Source organism: Colobus angolensis, unplaced genomic scaffold, assembly GCF_000951035.1.
Source record: "Colobus angolensis palliatus isolate OR3802 unplaced genomic scaffold, Cang.pa_1.0 Scaffold380, whole genome shotgun sequence".
Classification (NCBI taxonomy): Eukaryota; Metazoa; Chordata; class Mammalia; order Primates; family Cercopithecidae; genus Colobus; species Colobus angolensis.
The window spans coordinates 2,091,520-2,114,107 of record NW_012117155.1 but is presented as its reverse complement, the minus strand read 5'-3'; the positions used below and the strand labels follow the sequence as shown (position 1 = coordinate 2,114,107).

The following is a 22,588-nucleotide window of genomic DNA, read 5'->3' as shown; positions in this document are numbered from 1 at the left end:
TCTTATCTTTTGTCAGGGAGCAGGTATCTGGCCAGAGCTGAGATGAGGCTGAGGTGCTCAGTTCTGGGCAAAGCTGCTTCGTGCCACAGGCTGGCAACAGCTGCCCTGCAGGATGCTGGATCCTTCTCCTCACCCATGACTCCTATGTACCTCCTCTCCTGTTACCCTCCAACCCCCATTAGAGTCCTTGATTCTCCAAATGAGCAAAGATGACTTCAGGCATTCTTAAAGAGCAGCCAGCCTCGGGGAGGCAGCAAGAGGTCTGATGGTATGGGCATGAAGCACAGGGGAGCACACCTGGCTCTTCACCTGGGGCTGGCCTCAAGTGCAGCTGCTCTGTGCCCAGCAGCCGGAGGCCCAGCTGCGGTGACACCCAGCACTGTGCGCTCACTGGCTGGCCTGGTGGGCATTCACTCTTTTCCACTCATCCAGTGAGGATGCTAATACCATTCTCTTAGGGCTGTTGGGATGCTAGGGTGGATGAAGGCATATGGGCACTCGATGAGTCAGTGTTACTGTCATTAGTATTATGTCCAGTATTTGTACTAGTACCACTAGTATTACTACTGTTATACACACACAGATGGAGCTGTCCGGGAATGAAAAGAGATATCTGGAAGCAGCCACTTGACTGTAGGAATTTCTTCCTGGAGGTGGCACTGAACCCCATAAAACCCAGCAGTAGCCATGGCCTGAGTCTTAAACAGCAGAAGCGGGGGAGGAGCCTGGCCTCCTTTGGGGCTTTTTGCCTCCACACATTGGCAAAAGGGGGTCCAGAAGAAGTACCAGCTTCTTTTTTACCGAGTACTCTACCTCAACACCTCTCCCCCTACGCTGATGTCTAGGTTCACTGTGAGAGACGCTGGCCCTAACCCTGTGCTCTGAGAGGCCATCTGTCAGCTGTGCGCTCTACCTTCCTGGAGCCCAGGGAGCCAGGCTGAGCCCTGGTCTGTTCCATCCCTTCACGGAAGGAGGGAAGAGAAAAGCAGGATGCTGGGTGTTCCTCACAGGTTTGGTCTGGACTCTGAGGTGTGGTGGCTGTGGGTCTGGTACCCCTACAGCCTGGCATAGCTGAGCTTACCTCAGCCACCTGCAGCCGCCTCATCCCACTAGGCCACTCTGGACTCCACCACTCTCTCCCCTCATCCCCAAGCCCAATCATAGCAGTGCCTTTAACCTAAAGCTGCTGTTGCATGGAAGTCAGATCTCCCTCCCCTTCTGCCTCTTCCATGCCTCACTCTTACATGCTTTATCTTATCACGTAGATATTTGTGAACATGCCTTATTTCCCTTATGAGACAGAAAGAGATCCTTGAAGGCAGGGACTGTGGTGGCAGGTTCATTCCCAAACCCCTAGCACAGGCCTGGATCTGAGGAGGACACAGCATCTATTGGATATACAAGCATCTGGGCACACAGCTCACAGGCACACAAGAAGCGAGGCATGGAGCTGGGTCTTTGCCACAGTCGTTCTATGTAACAAGCCTCCCCAGTCTCAGTGGCGTATGGCACCTATTTTCTTGCTCAGGAGTCTGTGGGTTGACTGGGTAGCTCTGCTTCAGGCTGTAGGTCTAAAGGGCGAGGGAGGCCCCAAGGGATTGATAGTGTTGACTCCAGGCTATAGCTTGGCCCCAGGTCTGTTCCATGTGCCCTCAATCAGGGACCCCGACTGAAGGGGCAGTGGCCACCCAGGACAAGTTCTTTTCATAGTAACCTAGCAGGAGCATGAGCGACAGCCAACTAGCAAGCCCACTTAAAGCCTCTGCTCACGTCCCATCCACGGGTTGCCACAGGTCAAAGCAAGCCTTGCCACCAAGCCTCACGTCCATGGGGCAGGGCTATACACCCCACCAACTACAACAGGAAGGACTGCAAAGTCACAGCATAGAGCGCAACTCTATTATAGGGAGGGAGTACTGGGGGCACTTTCCAGCCAAAACTCCCAGCACAAAGGTCCCGCGAAACACTGTCCATTCGTGGTTCTGTTGTGCTCACAGACACGCAGACTGAGCCCCGTCCTCTGACAGAATATATGACCATGTGCTGGTGTCTTAACCTCTCTATGCTTGAGTTTTCTCAGCAGGAAAATGGGGGTAATAACAATGCTTTTCTGAGAGGATCAGGTGAGATTTAATAGACTTAATACATGTCAAATGCTCAAACAATTCTTGGTATATATTGAGCACCCAATAAAAGTAAGCTGCTACTGCTTTTATTGTGACTAATGCTGCCACCACCACCACCATCGCCATGTCATTATTATTATTTAGTGAAGCATCCGATTATATTCCTCAAATGCCTTCCATCCCCAGTTACACTAATTTAGAAGTGTAGACACGTGCACACAGCAAGCATCCATGCACACCACGGGGGCTACAAACTAGCAACCCACTTGCTCAGTCTGCTGCAGACATGTTTTATTTTGATCTATCTGATATTTTAAGATGAGGATTTCACATAAAAATCAAAATTTCTTGAGTCATCTTCATAGGTGGTAAATACAGTTAGGGAAGAGATTATATCTCCCAGAGAGAACACATGGGTAAAAAGATGAGAGGGCTCAGGTGGATGCGTGGAGAACCCAGTTGTTTAAGGGTTGGCTGGAATACCGGATGGCTGAGATGGCCAGCCAGAGGGACAGGGAGGGAAGGTGTCCCCGGGAGCAGGGACGGGGCAGGTTCAAGGACTGCAGGACGACCCCCAAAGTCCTGTGAATTGGACTTAGCAACAAGGAGGTCGCTGTGGACTGTGCTGGGGGCAGTCTGGGAGTGGTGGAGGCACAGGCAGGATTTTAGGAATAGGGGGTTCATAAAGAAGAGGAGAGAGAGAGAAGAGTGTAGCCAACCCTTCCAGGAAGCTTGGCTGGGAAGGAAGAAGAAAGAGTCGGCTGGGGGCTTGGGGTGAGGACTGGGATTAAAACAAGTTTTCTTAAGACAGGAGACTCAGCATATTTAAATACAGACAGGAAAGATTCAGTAGACAAATGAGAACACAAGAATGACACTGTGGAGAGGGAGGAGGGAAGTGAGAGGGAGCCAAGTTCAGGTGAAGACTCCACCTTAGGGAGGAAAAATGACACCTCTTCTCTGGGCACTGTCCCTGGAGATGAGGTCACCCAGCTAGTTAGTGGCCAAGGCAGAGCTGGGCACATTCGCTCATGAACTCATTCAGCAGACACTCACTGAAAGCCTATAGTTCACCAGGTACCACCCTAGCAACAAATGAAAGACAAAAATTACTGCTTACATTCTAGTCATAGAAGAAAGAGACGATAAACAAAATGAAAAAGGAAATTGTATAGTTTATTGGAGGGTGAGACACGCTGTGACTAAAAATCAAGGGGAGTGGACAGCACTGAGGGCATGGGCTGCCATTTTAAATAGGATGGTCAGGGCAGGTGACGTTCCACCAAGGACTTGAAGACAGCCAGTGAGTGAGGCCTGCATGGAAATGTCTGGGGATTAACACCTTCCAGGCAGAAGCAAGAGCAGTGCAAGGCGTCTGAGAAGGGCATGTGCCCAGAGTGCTGGAGGAGCATCACGGAGGTGCCGTGGTGAGGGCAGGGCAAGCCTGGGGCAGTGCTAGGAGACAAGGTCACGGTACGCACTGGGGACAACATTATGTTGGACTTTACAGGCCTCGGTAGAGCCTTCAGCTTTCACTCTGAGTGAATGAGGGGCCATTGGGGGATTTTAAGCAGAGGAGTGGCATGATCTCACTCAGGTTTTAATGGAGTCACCCTGGCTACTGTGTTGAGAATAGACTGTGGGGGTGGGGCACAGCAAGAGGGCAGGGACAGAGGCCAGGCAGAGGCAGTTTCTATGATCCAAGCAAAAGACAATGGTGGCCAGACCAGGGGTGGGAAGCAGAGAGGTGGTGAGAGGAGTCTGGATTCCTGACGTCTTTTGAAGGCAGACCCATCAGGATTTGCCGATGCCTTGAATGAAGAATGAAAGGACAAGAGCAGTCAAAGATGCTGGTGAGGTGTTGGCTGGAGCAACAGGAAGCTGAAGTTGCCATTTACTGAGAGGGGGAAGGCTGTAGGCAAGACACGTTGGGTTGGGGGAGAAGATGAACTCCGTTCGGACTTGTTGAGTTTGACGTGTCTATTAGACACCCAGATTGAGATGCAAGTGAGCAGTGGTCTATATAAGTCTAGAATCAGGAATGTCCAGGCTGGAGATAGAAATCTGGAGGTCATTGTTGTCTAGGGTTATTTAAAGCCATGAGACCAGATGAGGGCATCAAGAGCATGAGTGTAGACAGAGAAGAAAAGAGGTTCAGAGACTGAGTCTCGGGATCTTTCAGTGTTACGAGGTCAAGGGAAGAAGGTGGAGCCAGCAGAGGAAATAAAGGAGATTGCCAGTGAACTAGGGGCTGGGGTTTGGGCAGGCCTTGCCATCCTAGAAGCGGAGAGAGCTGTTTCTAGGACAGAGTGACCAGCTGGGTCAAATGCTGCTGGTGTGTCAAATAGTCATAAATAAGATGAGAACTGAGATGTTACCACTGGATTTAGCAACATGTTGGATGTTGCCATCTTGACAGCAGCAGTTCAGAGACTCGTTAGCCCAGAATGGCCCCTCTGAACGTTTCAGAACCTTCCCTGTGGACTAAATGGGATAATCTGTGCATTCGCGCCCTGCATGTGGGAGATGTGCCCTAAATGCCTGGGCATCTGGCGGGCTCAGGGGTGAGGGTTCCAGCAGTGGCACAGAGGACAAGAAGGTCAGCTTTGGAGTGTCTGAGTAGACCCCGGGCCTAGAGGGTTCCCAAGCCCCTGGAGGAGTCCTGCTGGGTCATTCGTTTGCACCATCTCTCTAGACCCTGCTCTCCTCTCAGCAGATGAGCCCACCTCCCCCAAGAGGCCGAAGAGCATCTCTGAGCCACAACACAGTGATGTGGAAGGGGACGCCGCCTCTCCCTTGCCCTCCGAGTGGACCTCGGTGAGGATCAGCCCTGGGGAGGATGCAGCTGGACAGGATGTGCTGGCTGTGCGTGTCCTGGTCACCAGCGAGGACAGCAGGTATGCTCAGGCTGCTACCGGATAGGGACAGAAGCAGGGTTGGAGGAAGGGAATCGCATTTGGGATTGGGTCTTCTCTCTACTCGCTTGCAGTGTGGCCTCTCTGTGCTTCCATTTCCTCATCTGTAAAATGGTGACAATCATGGTACCCATCTCAGAGGGAGTTGTAAGATTCACAGAATTCATCTGTAGTAAGTGTATAGAACAGTGCCCACACATCATAAGCACTGTAAGTGTTAGCAATTGTTATTTTCTCGGGAAGGGAAAGGACCTGGCCCCATGCTCTTCTCAGGAGGCAGTGTCATGCTGACTGTAGTGAGGGGTGCAGAATGGGTGTCACCTGTCCCCAGGGCCTGCCCACTGCAAGATGGTGATGCATGGGGCTGGGCAGGCTAGGATGCAGAGTGGGGAACAGGAGGAGTGAAGCCCTGGTACCTTAGGTGACTGTTTCTCAGAGTGCTGTCCTCATCACCTGCATCAGAATCACCTGGAGTGGTTATTAGCCATGCAGACTCCAGGACTCCTCCAGATTCACTGAATTCACTCAAGAGGTAAGTCAACAGCAGGTATTGGTTGCTTATTATTTACTAGAGTCTGAGGAAATAGCAGTGGGCAGGCTAGGATGCAGAGTGGGGAACAGGAGGAGTGAAGCCCTGGTACCTTAGGTGACTGTTTCTCAGAGTGCTGTCCTCATCACCTGCATCAGAATCACCTGGAGTGGTTATTAGCCATGCAGACTCCAGGACTCCTCCAGATTCACTGAATTCACTCAAGAGGTAAGTCAACAGCAGGTATTGGTTGCTTATTATTTACTAGAGTCTGAGGAAATAGCAGTGGGCAGGCTAGGATGCAGAGTGGGGAACAGGAGGAGTGAAGCCCTGGTACCTTAGGTGACTGTTTCTCAGAGTGCTGTCCTCATCACCTGCATCAGAATCACCTGGAGTGGTTATTAGCCATGCAGACTCCAGGACTCCTCCAGATTCACTGAATTCACTCAAGAGGTAAGTCAACAGCAGGTATTGGTTGCTTATTATTTACTAGACTCTGAGGAAATAGCAGTGGCCAACACAAGACAAGGTCCTTGCTTTCCCATGGCTTTTGTCACATTGGGAGCCAGCTAGGAAGCAAGTAAGTAGTTAAACAAGAAAAGCGTCACGTATGTGCCAGGTCAAGAAATAAAATAGACACATATGCTAGAGAGTGGCTGGTCAGCTGCCTTAGATTGGGTGGCCAGGAAAAGGCCTCTGTAGCAGTTACTGATGTCCACAATAATGCTGAGTGACAAATCGACCCCAAAGCGAGTGACTTAAACCAACCACCATCCATTACACCATGATTGTGTAAAAAAGTAGACCAGAGTAAGCCAAGCCTGACCAAGTAAGCCAGGTGCAGCTGGGCAGTTCTGGTCTTGGTGGGCTCACCTGTGTGTTTGGGCCAGTAGGGTTCTGCTCTGGAGCCTGAGTGTCAGCTGGGGTGACAGAGGGCTATTGGGCCATGGGTCTTTCAACCTCCAACCAGCAGCCCAGGCTTGTTTCCGTGGCCTTAAGAGAAAGAGAGGAACCATCCAAGATCTCCCGAGCCCCAGGCTTGACAATGCACAGTGCTTTTCCAGTTCCATCTGATTGGCTACAGCATGTCATAAGGCCTGAACAGATTCAACAAGTGGGGAATAGGCTTCTCTCTTTAGGGGAAGAGCTGCAAAGCCCCCATTGCAAAGGAGCATAGATCTAAGGGAAATGATTGCAACCATCTTTGCAGACAAATTTCCACAGCCTCCCTGAGGAGGTGACATTTAAGCTGAGAATCGGTTGGCAAGAAGGGACAACCAAGGGAGAAGGGGAATGCAGGAAGTGACGACAGCTAGTGACAGGCCCCTGGGTGAGAGTGAGCGTGTCTCAGAGGTAAGAGAAGGTCGGTGTGGCAGGTACACCCTGAGTGGGAGAAGAATAAGAGATTACACCAGGAAGGAAGGCAGGAGCAAGGCTTATAAGACAAGGTAAGGAGTTTAAATTGTGTTCCAGGTATCCAGTCATGCATCACTTAATTAGCCAAGATATGTTCTAAGAATCGTGTTATCAGGTGATTCTGTCATTGTATGACCATCATAGAGGGCATTTATACAAACCTAGATGGGCGAGCTCACTCCACACCTGGGCTATACGGTACAACCTATTGCTCCCAGACTACAAACCTGTACACTGTGTTACTGTACTGAATGCTATCAGCAACTGTAACACAATGGTAAGTATTTGTGAATCTAAACATATATAAACATAGAAAAGGTACAGTAAAAATACAGTATAAAATATTAAAAATGGCTCACCTATATAGGGCACTTACTATAAATGGAGCTCACAGGACTGGAAGTTGCTCTGGGGGAGTGAGTGGGTGAGTGGTGAGTGAGTGTGAAGGCCTAGGACATCGCTGTACACTACTGTAGACTTTATCACACTGTGCACTTAGGCTACCCTACATTTATTTGAAAAATATTTTTCTTTCTTCAATAATAAATTGGCTTACTGTAACTTTGTTACTTTCTAGACTTTTTAACTCTATTGTAGTAACACAGCTTAAAACACACACACATTGAATAGCTGGAAAAATATTTTCTTTCTTTATACCCTTATTCTATAAGCTTTTTTATTCCTTACTTCTTAACTGACTGGCAGCACTGTAGGTTTTAAACCAGCATCACTGCAAACACATGAGTGATACCTTTCCCTACAATGTTAACAAGGGCTGCGACGTAAATAGTTGATAGGAATTTTTCCGCTCCATTATAATTTTATGGGACCACCATCATATATGGGTTATATCGCTGACTAAAACATCATTATGAAAGACCTGACTGTAATTCAAAGATGTTTTAAGTAGAAGAGTGACATCTCATTTACAGTTTTCACAGATCAGCAGGCCTTGCCTTGGGGAATGGATGAGGCAGGGATGTGTGAGGATGAAGGCAGGAAGAGTAGGTGGGAGTCTGCAGCTCGGGGTCAGGATGGGAGCAGTGGAGATGGATTTGCTAATGGACTGAATGAGAGGGAAAGAGAATTTCAGGGTCACTCCCAGAATTTTTCTAGAGTGACTGAATGGCTGGTATGGTCATTTCTAAAGTTATCTTGAGGTGGGGAAGATTTCAGAGAAGGTGCAGGTTAGTGGAGAAAGTCAAGAGTTCTGTTTTGGACATGTTGGGTTTGAGATGCCGGTGTCTGTGTGGATGTCAGGTAAGTGGTCGAATATGTACGTGTGAAGTTCTGGGAAGCATGGCTGGAGATGGTGATTTTAGAGGCTATTAAAGCCCAGGGCTCTGATGAGTTGCTTCCAGAGTAAGAATATCTTCCTGTAGACAAAGAAGAGCTGGGCTCAGAAGAGAGCTCTGGGGCATTTGAACATTCAGTAGGCAAGTGGAGAAGGAGCTAGTAAAACCCACTGGGAACCAGGAGATGGCGGGTGGTGGAAGCCAAGAGAAGAAAGTGTCTCAAGAGGGAGGGTTTGGTTCTCTGCATCAGAGGCTGCTGGAGAGCCCAGTAGGATATGTATAGAGAAATGACCTTTGGACTTTCCAACAGGAGGCTCATTGTTAACTTGGACAAAGTGGCCTCGGTGGAGTAAAGGGGTAGGTGTGGGGGGAACATGCGGGGAAAGCAGGGACTGCAGCTGTAGACTACTGGCTCTGCAAGTCTTGACCATGCAGACTCTGGAATGGGGCTTGGGAACATAGGCTTGAGCATCCCACAGGTGATTCATTCTGATCCCCAGAGAAGGGAAAGGACCTGCCCTGGATCACACAGCCTTCAGAGTCTTCTAAGCCTCAACATAGGCAAGCCTGTTTCCATAATAACAGGCATAAACCTAACTCCAACTAGCTTCAGTAACAAAGGCAAATGCAATGGCTCATGAGACTGGGAAGTCCAAGGGTGGTCCTCATTCAGGCAAGGCTGGAGCCAGAGTCTCAAATAACCACTCTCCCTTCCTGCCTCTCTGCTGCTTTTACAGCCATTGGCAGAGAGGCTGTCTCCACACATGGAACTCGGCTACTGAGGGTCTCAGACCATATCCATAAATTCATGTCCTCAGGTCAGGATCTCAAGGCAGGCCCCCAACTGCTACTCCCACATCACATACTTCCCTCTGGGAACAGTCGGTGAACAGGACTGGGGCACCATGACCAGCCAGGCTTGGGCACTCTGATGGCTAAGGGGTCTGCCATAGACACAGGTAGATGAGTGGCAGTGGCCTTGTGGAAGGAACCCTGCTAGATTTCCATGTACAGAGAGTGTGTGCATATATATAGTTTCACTAACACGTCACTGCTTGGCCGGTTTTGTACTTCCCCATCCTGGAACTGTGTGCTTGGACTGCCCCCCTCTCTAGGACACCCTGCCTCTACTTCTTTGCCACTTGAATTCCTACCAGTTATTAAAGGCCCATGTCAAATACTACTCACCCCTCACCCCCACCCACATAGAATTTTCCATTCCCTTATCCATTCCATGGGGAAGAAAGCAGTATTTAAATGCCTGAAGTTTTGGGACCAAGTCCCTAATTATGAGCCTATCTGACCAGACTGACCTTGGGAGTCAAGCTCCGGGACAGGTGCAAGTGAGCAGAGCAGGCTTTATTCAAACAGCTCCTCATGCATTGCTGGGCTCCTTCTGCTCTGAGCCAAGCCTGTATTGTTCTGCTCTGAGCCAAGCCTGCATTGTTCTGCTCTGAGCCAAGCCTGTATTGTTCTGCTCTGAGCCAAGCCTGCATTGTTCTGCTCTGAGCCAAGCCTGTATTGTTCTGCTCTGACTGCCATAACAAAGCACCACAGATTAGGCAGCTTAAACAACAGAAATGTATTTTCTCACTGATTGGGAGGCTGGAAGTCTGAGATCAAGGTGTGGGCAGCTTTGGTTCCTACTGGAGGATTGGAGGAAAGGATCTGTTCCAGGCCTCTCTCTTTAACCTGTAGATGGCATCTTTTCCTGTCTGCATAGTGCTTTCCTTCTGTGCATGTGTGTGTCCATATTTCCTTTTCTTAGAAAGATATCCGGTGTATGGGACAAGGGCCCAGCGTAATAGCCGCATTTTACCTTAATGACCTCCTCAAAGGCCTTATCTCTAGATGCAGTCACATCTGAAGGTACTTGGGGTTAGGACTTCAGCGCATGAGTTTTCAGGAACACAGTTCAACCCACAACAAAGTCTGCAGCTGGGCTGTGGGCACCCAGGACTAAGCCCAGGCCCTCCAAGTGCGCTGGAGGAGTGCTGGGCAGGACACAGTGTGGGTGTGTTGGGGCGTGGGTTCTGGGGCCCCGACTCGTCCACCCACTCCTTCCTCCTTCCAGCTCTGACACAGAGTCTGACTATGGTGGCGGCGAGGCCTCCCACACAGAGCCCTGTGAAGAGAAACCCTGGCGGCCAGAATGCCCGTGTCTACCGCACACCTCCCTGAGGGAGGCCCTGAGCAGGGCGGTCTCTCCACAGTGCCCTGAGGAGCCCAAAACTGTGCATGGTAAGCAGAGAGCCCACCGGGCTTGATTCTGGGACGCGGGGAGGGAACAGAGACCCCCACAGCTGAATTTCCATCATGGAGGACCAGGTGACAGGAGGCCTTGCCCTTAGGCTCCAAGGCACTGGGACTAGGACCTCTGGGGAGTGGGACACAAGTGGCAGTGAGGGGACTGGACCCAGGCCTGGTTTCCCTCTCCATGAGAAGCTTTGGAATCCCAGTGGGGAAGATGTCATGGGGCCTGGCCGGCTGTGGTTGGTCACAGGTCGGCAGGGATCAGGGGCCCGCAGGTCCCTTTTGCCTGGAGTGATTTCTCTCCTGCCTCCTGTGTGGGCACCTCCTTAGGGTCCCCTCTGGCATCCCATAGCCCCTGAGGGAAGGGAGCTGGGCCGGGCTGCTGTTGAACAACATGCGACCCTGGACAGCATCATCTCCCTGGGACCACCTGCACAGTACTGGGGCCATTAGCGGTGTTTGGAGCTTGTGGCTTGCACCCGAACTTCTACACAGTAATTAATGCATTTTTACTGCGTACCAGTAATAAGCCAGGACTTTTCCCATACTTGTGGCCCATTTCATCCCAGGATGACCCTGTGGGGTAAGTAGTACAAAGCCTGTTTCACAGGGGAGCAAACAGGCTGAGTGGTCTCCCGAAGTCTCAGCCCGTGCTGGTGACACCCGTCCAGCCACCGCCGCCCAAGCTCTGGCTTACTTAGAAGTAGCTGTCTTTAGCAGCCCAGCTTGTGTTTAATACAAAGTTGACCTGGAATTGAGTGTTTTGATTCAGTCAACAACTTGGGACCAAATCGTCTGATTTATGGGCAACTTCTGGACGAGCCTGGGAAGAAACAGGCTAACCTGACAGAAACTTGCTGCCCAGTCCACAGCCTTAGCCTGGGAGAGCAGGAGCTCAACTTGTCCTGCACCGCCACCTGGTGGTCAGGAGTAGAATTGCCACCTGCTCCGTGAAGCGTTCCCAGGAAAACGAGGGCTGGGGCAGAAAGAACTCATATAGATAATTTTAAATCCTGGAAATGTTGAATTTACTCTAGAAATGTTTAATTTATCCTCATTTTTTAAAAAGTGACACTTTTATAAAAGGAGAGATTATCATCCAAACACATTTGTTAAGTACCATTTGTGGGGCTGTGTAGAGAGGCTCAGCACTGGCACTGAATCGAGTTCTCTCCTGTGCCCAGCTGGGTCCGGCCCTACCTCTGGTTACTGCATGGCCTTGGTGTACCCTTGCATCCTCCTGGGCTCCAGCTCCCCATTTCCAGATACGAAGTCGGCCTGCCTTTCATCCCTTCCCTCCATTTCCCCTCCAACTGCCAGAGGGTTTTAGGCAACTTACAAGAAAAACATAAGACAAAATTGTACAACTATAAATGTGAAAGATCAAGCCTCAAAATCAGATCTAACTAACAAAGCCAATTTAGGAGGGATATACCCCAGAGAGGCAGACCATAATCCTAGACAGTTGCTCTAGTTGAATCATAAGATTGATTCTGAGTTTTCTGGCTTCCAGCATTCAAAAGGAAACACAGAACATCATTATCCTCATTGTTTATGAGAAAAACATGTACTGGTTTGCAGCAGGTCTCTGAGCAGGCACAACTTCTCCCAATGCTTAACTCTGTCAACAGTTTCCAGCTCATACTGAATGCATGATATTGAGAAATGTGTCAGATTATGTCTTAACAGTTCCTCAGAAAATGCAGCCCTAGTATTCTTGAGGCTGTTTCTTACAGCATCCCTTGCTGGAAGGTGAGGGCATGACCAAAACAAACAAACAAAACAAAACAAAACAAAAACAAAGAAAAACCTGACTCAGCGATAGCAGTTTTCTTAGTGGGATGGGGTTGGGTTGAGAGACTAGTTGGGTTGTGTTGGGTAGTGAGATCAAAGCATTTTGTTTCTGGCAGTCCAGTTTAACTCCAGAATAAAATATAGAGTAGATAAGTGGGTAGACTGTGTGACTCTCAAACAATTCTTTGTCAAGTTAGTCTTCATCAGTCGTTGTTTGATCATTGCTAGGTGAACCACACTGTACAGTTAAGCTCTAAGTGCTGTGCTTTGTGTTGCTGGTTATGGTAACCCTATCACTTTACCAAATAATGCAGGGTTGACCCCTTGTGTGGGTTTTATGGAGCTTCATTAACTACAATCCTCACCTGGATAAATGCCTCCAAGGTAGACCAAGGGAATGCCAGGCAAGACCAGGATATTGCTTTGAAAAGACTCCTGGTTGCAGTGTGGAATTTTAAAAAAAAAAGACTCCAGGTTGGTCCAGCCATACTCATAGAAGCATTATTCCCATTAGCCAAAAGGGGGAAGCAAATCAAATGTTCAACAGACAAATGGATAAACAAAACACAGTATATCCATACAGCAAAATGTTATTCAGACTTTAAAAGGAAGGGACTCTGACATGCGCTACAACTTAAATGAACCTTCAAAGCATGCTACTCAGGGAAGTAAGCCAGTCACAAAAGGACAAACATCAGTTTGGGATGAGAGCAGAGTTCTGGAGATGGGTGGTGGTGAGGTGGTGATGGCTGCACAGCAGGGTAAGTGCACTTAATGTCACTGAAATCTAGACTTAAAAATGTATAAGTAACAATTTTTATATCATGTATATTTTTTCCACAATTTTTAAAAAGACTTCTGGGACTACCTTGGCACATGAAGGCACCTATTACATCCTCAAAATTCACAGAGCATGCCCAGGAGGGTGGCCTGAAATACAGCTCACACCCTATGTTGTGGAGGCTGCAGAAAGCCCCCTAAAACATCGGGGTCAGTGATTCTTGACAATCTTGTTTAAAAGGCAGATTCCCAGGTTCTCACCATCAGAAATTCAGATTCAGTGGGTCTGGAGTGGGGTCGAGTATGTACACTCTGTGTAAGCATCCCCGGGGCCTTTGGCACAGTGGGCCATGTTCTACACTTTGGGGATTTTGGAAATGCAGCTTTGTGGAAGTCCTGCCTAGAGGAATTCACTGTAAAATCCATGCCCGAGCAACTAAATGAATAGATCTAGTGCATTGGACTCTTGGCTATAAACTAATTAGATTTAGGAGAACAACCTGCCCCAAATTATTCTGGCTTAGAGGAATCGGTATTTATCCATCTTTTTTCTGGCAATAATTTGATAACAGGATGGTCCAATGGAATATGGAGGACTCTTATCAGTTTGTAATAATAAAAAGATATCATCAGCACCACATGGCAAAATACCCTCTGACTCCTTTTACAGTGGGTCATGCACTAAGATCTCTGAAAGTGCTCCTTTGAAATAAATAAACACACATAGAATGTAAGCTAAGAAGAAGGGATCAGCCCACTTTATGTTGCTCAGCATTACTAGCCACCCTATTGTTCCCGTTGTGGTAAAAATGTGTGCATGTGTGCTCTATTAACACCAATGACGGAAAATCTCTCTTGAATTTTAGCCATTTCCAATAGGTTCCATTCCACAAAGTTACAAGCTAAGAAGAAGCAATTAGAGCTGTATGCAATTTTTTTTTTTTTTTTTGAGAAATGTCTTCATTAAGTGATTAAGAGGCCAGCTTTGGCCAGCAGGATGTAGCTGTGCTTAAGACCTGCTTGCTCCTCATGCTTGGAAAGCCCAGCCAGCCAGCACTTGGGAGGGTGGGCTATCCATCTCCTCATGGGGAGCTGGGAAGACTGTGTGCCCATCCACACAGGCTCCTCCTCAACCCCATGGACTTGATTTTGAGAGTAGGCCTGTGGGATTGGGAACCTGCCAGACAGAGCAGGCATGAAGCGCCTCCAAATGTAACCACCCAATGGGTTCTCCTTGCCTGCTGCCTAGACTGAGCTGATTTATCAAGACTGGGGAACTGCAATAGAAAAAGAGTTTAATTTACACAGAGCTGGAGAGTACAGGAGACCAGAGTTTTATTATTACTTAAATCAGTCTCCCTGAAAACTTGGGGATCAGGGTTTTTAAAGACAAGTTGCTGAGTAGGGGTTTGGAAAATGGGGAGTGCTCATTGGTCAGGTCAGAGATGAACTCATAGGGAGTGGAAGCTATCTTCTTGCACTGAGTCAGTTCCTGAGTGGGGGCTAAAAGTCCAGATGAGCCAGTTTATCAATCTGGGTGGTACCAGCTCATCCTCTGAGTGCAGGGTCTGCAAAATATCCCAAGCACTGACCTTAGGCTTTACAATAGTGATGTTAGCCCCAGGACGCAATTTGGGAAGATTCAGAATCTTACAGCCTCCAGCTGCATGACTCCTAAACCACAATTTCTAATCTTGTGGCGAATTTGTTAGTCCTGCAAAGGCAGTCTAGTCCCCAGGCAGGAAGGGGGTTTGTTTGGGAAAGGGCTGTTATCATCTTTGTTTCAAAACTAAACTATAAACTAAGTTCCTCCCAAAATTAGTTCAGCCTACGCCCAGGAATGAACAAAGGGTGGACGTTAGAAGCAAGATGGATTGGTTAGGTCAGATCTCTGTCACTGTCATAATTTTCTCAGTTGTAATTTTTGCAAAGGGCATTTTCACAAATGGAGTAAGGGTGAGAGAGGAGCTGAAGGAGCTGGTCTTGAGGAAGGAAAGCCCCCAGGTAGTGGTTGACACTTGTGCTCCACGGCCTGGCTGCTAAGAAAGAGTTCCACTGTGAGACCTGGCAGGGAGCGGAATATCTAGGACTGTTTCTAGACAGGAAGAAAGACAGAGGGCTGGGCCAGCTGGGCCTTGGATTTAGAGTCCTGGATTCAGACCCTCTCTGCCTCCATCTCCCACACCCACATCATGCCCTTGGGCTTCCTTTCCGTTCACGCTTCCTGGCCCTCCCTGTGTGCACATTCAGATGTTCACCGTCCCCATCCTTTCTCTCCGGCAGTGATGGAGGTGCAGAGGCCTGAAGCCTGAGAATGCATCTGCAGGCCTTGTATGGGAATATGGAACATGTGAACCCTACTGCCCACTCTCACACCCTAAGTGACCAAGACCTGTTTTTCTTCTGCATGTGATGTTCATTTTGCTCAGCTAATCCTCAAGGCCCAGCTGGCAGAGGGGTCTTCCACAGGAAGTACAGTGTCCCGCAAATATGTTTCCCTTGGAACCACGCCAAGGGAGGGCCACAGCAATGATGGTCCACAGTCTCAGTTAAGCCTAGTTTCCAAAGGGTTTGGGGGGCTTTGTCAGGAGAGGGGAGGCAGAGAATAGAACTTCCTGCAGCTTCCTGGCTTCAGTTAGAACAGCTCCAGTTTTTAATGTATTACATATATGGAGCATTGATGTTCCATGATGACCTCAGCTTTAAATAACTGTTCTGACATGAATGAATATGTGCATGTATGTATATACACATGCATGTGTAAATATGTCAACACATATGCATATATGCTTACTGATGATCTTAGTAATGATAGTTCATAATTTGAGGCATTCTCTGAGGGTAGTACCTGTCCCATAGCAGGGTCTCAATAAATATTTGATGCCAGGTGTGGTGGCTCATGCCTGTAACCCCAGCACTTTGGGGGCTGAGGTGGGAGGATCACTTGAGCCTGGGAGTTTGAGACCAAGCTGGATAACACAGTGGGACCTTGTCTCTATAAAAAGTAAAAAATTAAAATTAAAAAATTATCTGCATGTGGTGGTGCGTGCCTATAGTCCCAGCTACTTGGGAGGCTGACGTGGGAGGATCATTTGAGCCCAAGAGGTGGAGGCTGCAGCGAGCCATGATCCCACCACTGCATTCCAGCCTGGGTGACAAAAAAAAACCACACGAAAATATTTGATGCGTGAACAAATGAAAAGTTTGGTAGTGTATGTTGTGGGGACAGGAGTATGGTGTGAGGGAAGGAGAGGGTTCAATCTATTATAATCATTAGTCTATTAACTTGTGGCAAATGAGCTATAGAAGATAAATTCCTACTTACTGTACACATTAAATGGACTCTTCCTCCCACCCCATCTTCCCTGTCCCTTTCTTTTTCCACAGCAGCTCTGCAACGCGCCAATAGCTTCCAGTCTCCAACCCCAAGCAAATACCAGAACTGGAGGAGAGAATTCCGGTGGAGTGAGTCACTAGCTCTCTGGGAGTGGGAGGCTGGGACTGGGCAGAAAATCTCTGGTTAATTCTCAGGGGCAACTGTTCTCATTCCTTACATGGTATCTCTCTGGTGTGGCCTCCTAGTTGTCAGAGGCAAGAAATAAAATATCAGGTTGACTTTATTTCCACTGCTGACTAGAGGGAGCCTTTTCCAAGGGACTCAACATCTTCCCATTCCCCTCCACCCCTGGCTCAGGAATTATGGAGCCTTAGGATTCTACAGTTTCACCCAGACAGGGCCTTAGCCATCATTACCTCTAAGCTTTTTGAAATACAGACGAGTAAACTGAAGGAACTCTATGATTTGATTCTGTACACTGGAGTGAGACTGGGGCATCAGATTAATGACCTCATGCAAAGCAGGATGCTACAAACAGACACCCATGCATCTGCACACACACCTCTACACACACACATATGCACATGCACACACACACACACCTGCTCCTTTTTCAGAGTCAGACTTGGTCCCAGTGTCCTGGGGAAGAGCAGGGCTGTGGCAGGTGCTGAGGCAGCAGGCCCTGCCAGGGGGTGCAGTGACCACACACAGACTCACAGCGTCTAGGCAGGCCTGGGATCCAGGGGCTGCAGCACTTACTGCGCAGAGTTCCCTCCCCAGGCCCAGGAGCAAGGGGCAGAGACTCTTCATCCAGTTCCAGGCTCATCACTGCCTTCCACCTCCCCCCACACCCACTCCCTCTCCGGCCTCACCCTAGGAGAGGAGGACCCAGAAAGGCCTTGGCTTATACAGGGGTTTCTACCAAGAAATGTTGCAGTTGGAACTGAGCCCTGGTCTTCCTTCCTTCTGAGTCAAGGCTCCCAGCCAGTGAGTCATTCCCCCGCCATCCGCAGACCCACCACCCTCGCACCGGGTCAGGCTGGGACAGGGGCACCTCGGAAGCAGGACCCAGGGCTGCACTCTTGGGCAGGCCACTTCATCTGGGGACAGCCTAGAGTGACTCCTGAATCCTCTGACAGCCCCCAGCGGTGACAGCAGAGGGTGGAGGAGCTAGCGTTGCCACACATGGGTCATCGCCTTTACTGCCCTGCTCTGGCCCTCCCCAAGTCCCTGGAAGCCTGCTGCCCGGGCCCCGGATGCATGGGTGCAGGGTCCATCCCAAGGCATCCAGCCCACTCTACTGTGTGCCGCCAGTGTGGGGGCTCAGTCCGTCCTCAGGAAGCTCTCAGCCTGGGGTGAGAGCAGCGAGGCTGGTGGTAGACCCTCCCAGTAGGGCTGAGTCGCTGGGGGAGGTGCAGGAACAAGAGGACTGCTGAATAGCCTCATGGTGTCTGGAATGGGCCTGGGAAACTCAGCTTGTAGTTATCAAAAAGTATTGTACAGTGTTTGTCAAGAGTACACGAAAGCTGCTTTGAGGGCAGGGCTTGAGTTTTGATCATTTCAATCAGCCTAGTGTCTAGCATGGTCTGACCCAGAGGAGGAACCCAATCCTTGTTTGCTGAATCAATGAATGAAGTAAGGAACCAAGGAGCAAGCCAGCTGAACTGAGCGCAGAGGGAGCACATGGATTCAGACCTGCTCAGGCTGCCGCCCCTAGAGGGCGCTCCAAGACTTCGAGAGGGATTTGAACCTTGCAAACCCTCCAAGTTCTGAGAAGCTGCACCCTGAAGTCCCAGTCTCACAAAAATCCCGACAGCTGAAAGCCACGACAGCCATCTTTTTTATTGTCTTTATTTTGCCTAAAAGAAAATCCCAGGGAGCAGGGCTGGCCTTGCCATTGGAAGCAGAATGTGTGGTACCATCCCTCCTGTCCAGAGGCATTACTGCCCCATCACAGCTGGTTCTGGCCCCAAGCCCCAGGTGGGAGGGCTGGAGGGGCTATGTGGCTGCCCTGGGCACCCTCCCCAGCTGCTCATGCTGCCAGATGACCTCTAGGATCTACAGGAAAGGTTGCTGCTGCTAGAGGACCCAGAGAGGAGGTAGCGCAAGCGCCTGACCCAGAGGCAGCCTGGATGCTGAAACTCAGGCCCTGGTGCGCGCATCAGCATCCTTCGCACAAAGCAACCCTAAGGTGCCAGGGGCACGTGTGACTGAGACCTGGGCAGAGAACAGGGCAGCCCTGGGTGGGCCGTACCAAGGTTTCAAGGAAACGGCCAGCTGGGAGGGGGATGTGAGTTGGTCAATGAGGAGCTCTTGGCCCAAAAGTTGGAAAATCGTGGCTGTGTAGAGTGTGCAGCCCCCTCTGGAATGGGCCAGAGCTTCAGCAATGTGCTTCAGCAAATGTCTTTACCTGGATGCGGCTTAAGTGTGTGAGAGGGTGGGAAAGTAATGGAGTTCATATTTTGCCAACAACTAGCTTTTACTTTGTGTCCTGCGCCACTGGGCACTTTTTTTTTTTTTTTTTTTTTTGAGATGAGGTCTCACTCTGTCACCCAGACTGGAGTGCAGTGGCGTGATCTCGGTTCGCTGCAATCTCCGCCCCCCAGGTTCAAGTGATCCTCCTACCTCAGCTTCTCCAGTAGCCGGGACCACAGGCGCACACCACCCTGCCCGGCTAATTTTTGTATTTTTGGTAAAGACAGGGTTTCGCCATGTTGGCCAGACTGGTCTTGAACTCCTGAGCTAAGTGATCCACCCACCTCAGCCTCCAAATGTGCTGTGATTACAGGTGTGAGGCACCACGCCCGGCCAACTGGGCATCTCTTTTTAGCCCATGTTATCTGCTCAACCACCTGATGAAACTGCACCAGCCAGCCCACTTTTTGGATGAGGAGACAGGGGTTAAGGAACTTGCTCAGAGCCGGGCAGCTGGTGTGCATGTGAAGGGGTGGACTTCCAGGCTCCCCTTCACCATCTTCTGAGAGGACCCAAAGACACAGTGGGCATCAGGAAGGGGAGGTTTCCCATCACCTCTCTCCCCAGGCTGTGCCCACCTCCCAAGCAGTGGCTTGAAGGGCAGCCCAGGGACAAGGGGCTCGGCCTGAGCTGGGGCTTTGCTTCCCTCGTCTCCTCAAGCCTTGCTGGAGTTCCATCTTGAAGGCAGTGCATGAGGACCACGTGTAGAAAGAAGGAGACCCCCTAGCGGGGGTGGGAGTGGGGATTAGAGAAAGGAAAAGAAGGGAGCAGCTTCTGGGTCATGACCTCGTGAGCCCTGAGGCGTTTCTGTCAGGCTTGGTTCCTGAGGCGGCCCTGGCTTCCTGTCAGGGAGTCCCTGAGGGGTCCTCAGGGGAACAGAAAGGCAGTCTGTTGAGCTGAGAGGAATTGAGGCAAGTGAAGGAGTTTGATTCAGAAGATGGCAGGGAGGGAGAATGAGGGTGCAAGGAGGAAGGAAGGAAGGAATTTGGCAGGAATTTGGCAAGCTGAGGACAAGGATGGGAAGCAAGGCAAGGACTGACTCACAACTTTTGCCTTTTTAGTCTTGAACCTTCTAATCGTGGGCTGCGATGGGGGTGCGGTAGCGGGAGGCAGGCCAGCCGCCTCCCTGGCAGCTCCTTCCTGCCACCCTCAGATCAGATCTGTTCCCAGAATTACCTTTTCCCTTCAAAGCTTTCTGCGAGACCTCCCTCTGGGAGCTTGCGTGTGGTGCCATCTGTTCAGAGCCCACGCCTGGGACATGCAGTCACACATGTTCGCATTGATGTGTGGGGGAAAGCAGGGGAGAATATCGAGAACAGTGTGGGCCCCAGGGGTGGAGGGGACTCAGTGGAACTCTCCTTGGGATGGGACTTGGCCTGCCTGGGTCCCTGAGGAGGAGCTTAACCCTCAGAGCTTTGGGGAAACTGAGACCAGGGGATTATGTCGCACTAAGAAGCGGGTGAAAATCTGAAGGCTAGACACCCTGGAGGAAAAAATGAGTCAGCTGAGCGGCCGGAAGCAGGGAGATGGACGAGAGAGCAGACTCGTTCCTTGTGGTGGTCCTGGGAAATTTCTGGGGGACATCCCTGTATGCAACCACAGTTCATGGGAGAGCTGGTTGGGCTGAGGGTAGGTACTGAGAGGGCAGATCTGAGAGGGTGCATGGCATTTTACTGAATCAGTTTGAGCAAGTGATCTCAAATGACCCAATATGGAGACAAAATGTTTGAGATTTTAGATTTAAGGTTACCATGCTTGAGGGAAGGAAGGGAAGAGAGTAAGAAGGAGAGGAGGGGGAGAGGAAGAGAGTACACATATGTGAGCTTGGTTGATCTTGCAGTAGGCTACGACTGTCAGCAGACTAGATGATCTCAGCCCCCCACAGCACAGAACCAGGCCTGTCCTCAGGGCCCTGCCCCACTCCTTTCACCTCCATCTCTGAGTAGCCACACTGTGTCCTGTTTGTTCCCTGACCAACAGGAGCTTGGCATGGGCCCACTCCATATCCTTCAAATGATTTGATACTCACTGAAACCTCCCTCTCTTGTGTTCTCTTAAAATCTCAAATGACTCTTCCTGTCTGAGAGTCTCTTGGCACACATGTGAGAAGAAAGAGCCCATCTCGTTTGTCATGGATGTCTATCCTGTCTGGGCCCATGGCTAAGGGTCCAGCATCTTGTGGGAAGAAAGCTCAGGTGGTTTATTGACTGAGTGATTTAACACAGCCCAGCTCCCAACCACAATGGTTTTAGGATGCTCTTTGGAGGCAGATGTACATTTCTTTTTTTTTTTTTTTGAGGCAGAGTCTCGCTCTGTTGCCCGGACTGGAGTGCAGTGGCCGGATCTCAGCTCACTGCAAGCTCCGCCTTCTGGGTTTACGCCATTCTCCTGCCTCAGCCTCCCAAGTAGCTGGGACCACAGGCGCCCGCCACCTCGCCCGGCTAGTTTTTGTATTTTTAGTAGAGACGGGGTTTCACCGTGTTAACCAGGATGGTCTCGATCTCCTGACCTCGTGATCCACCCGTCTCGGCCTCCCAAAGTGCTGGGATTACAGGCTTGAGCCACCGCGCCCGGCCAGATGTACATTTCTAAGAAACATTCTGGAAATGCCCTGATACATCTCTCAAGAGCATCCTTGCGTGAGTCTGAAACACAATGGTTCTTAGACTTCTCACCCTGGGACTTCCTTTGCCCCACGGGACCCTGACACTGCTATACCCATTCCTCTGAGTCCCACACCTCGGGCACCAGGAACCTCTGAGTCAGGCTCTGACATCTTCCTCTTTCTGATTGTTTATAGAATTGGAGCTTCACTTAAAGCCTCCTCTTTTCTTGATAAAATAATAACACCTTTGTAATGAAGAGTGTGTTCTTTCCTTGGTAGGTTTGACGCCAGTGAACAAAAGAACTATGTCACCTCCAAAAGACCCTTCTCCTTCTCTTCCTCTTCCTTCATTGTCTTCTCGTTCATCTTCCCCACCATCTTCTTCAGCCAGTGTTTCTGAGAATGCTCCAGATGGTTCCTCCCCACCTCAGGTGAGTGTCCTTGAGGTTCCTGCCCAGGTGTCAGGAAGCTGAGCTACCTGTACTCTTCCCACCTTCCACACTTATCTCTGGATTCCATGTGCTCGTAGGTCAACCTAAGTGCAAAGCCAGGGCCAGAAGATACTCTGTCAAGGGTCTACCCCAGCTACCTTCATGTATACCTTTCACAAAAGCTCCTGCTGCTCCTTCACAGCCATCCCTGAGGACACAGTCATTCCCTCAGCAAATTTTACAGGGCTTAGACTCCATGCCAGGTCTCCATGAGATACAGAGCTGCTAGGACACCTTTCCCTTGAGAACTTGCAAAGGGCATTGAGGAATTTGCAGCTGTAGAATGGCAGGCACGGAAGTGAGGGTTCCTTTGGTAGCATCCAAGAACCTTGGAAGCAACATCTCCCTTGAATATCAAATATCATCATTGATATGCAGGCTGGACTCTTTCCTTCTGTATGTATTTATCAAGCCTCTGTTACCTGCCAGGCCTGTTCTAGACACTGGAAAGTAGAGTGCACAAGACAGAAAAGATGGGTGCTCTGGTGAAACCCCTGTGCTATTACCTGCCCTTCGGGCACCAGAGCTCTTGGGAGGACACAGCCACTCCTAGAGTCCACTCATGTTCTTTC

General features: G+C 49.9%; 1 protein-coding gene and 1 long non-coding RNA gene across 2 annotated transcripts in view; one reads left to right on the top strand and one right to left on the bottom strand.

The window, feature by feature from the left end:
• Positions 1-3,283: 3,283 nt before the first annotated feature.
• LOC105520513 lies at positions 3,284-11,338 on the bottom strand. Its single transcript, XR_001003145.1, has 2 exons — positions 11,055-11,338; positions 3,284-3,937 (listed from the first exon to the last, which is right to left on the bottom strand). It is a non-coding gene; the product is annotated as an uncharacterized LOC105520513 (long non-coding RNA).
• MICALCL (MICAL C-terminal like) overlaps positions 10,374-22,588 on the top strand; it is a 73,153-nt gene continuing 60,938 nt past the window's right edge. Inside the window, exons 1-3 of the mRNA XM_011954272.1 lie at positions 10,374-10,522; positions 16,499-16,573; positions 21,805-21,956. Coding sequence (XP_011809662.1) covers positions 21,831-21,956 — 126 coding nt within the window. The 5' untranslated portion in view covers positions 10,374-10,522; positions 16,499-16,573; positions 21,805-21,830. The remainder of the gene's footprint in view (positions 10,523-16,498; positions 16,574-21,804; positions 21,957-22,588) is intronic.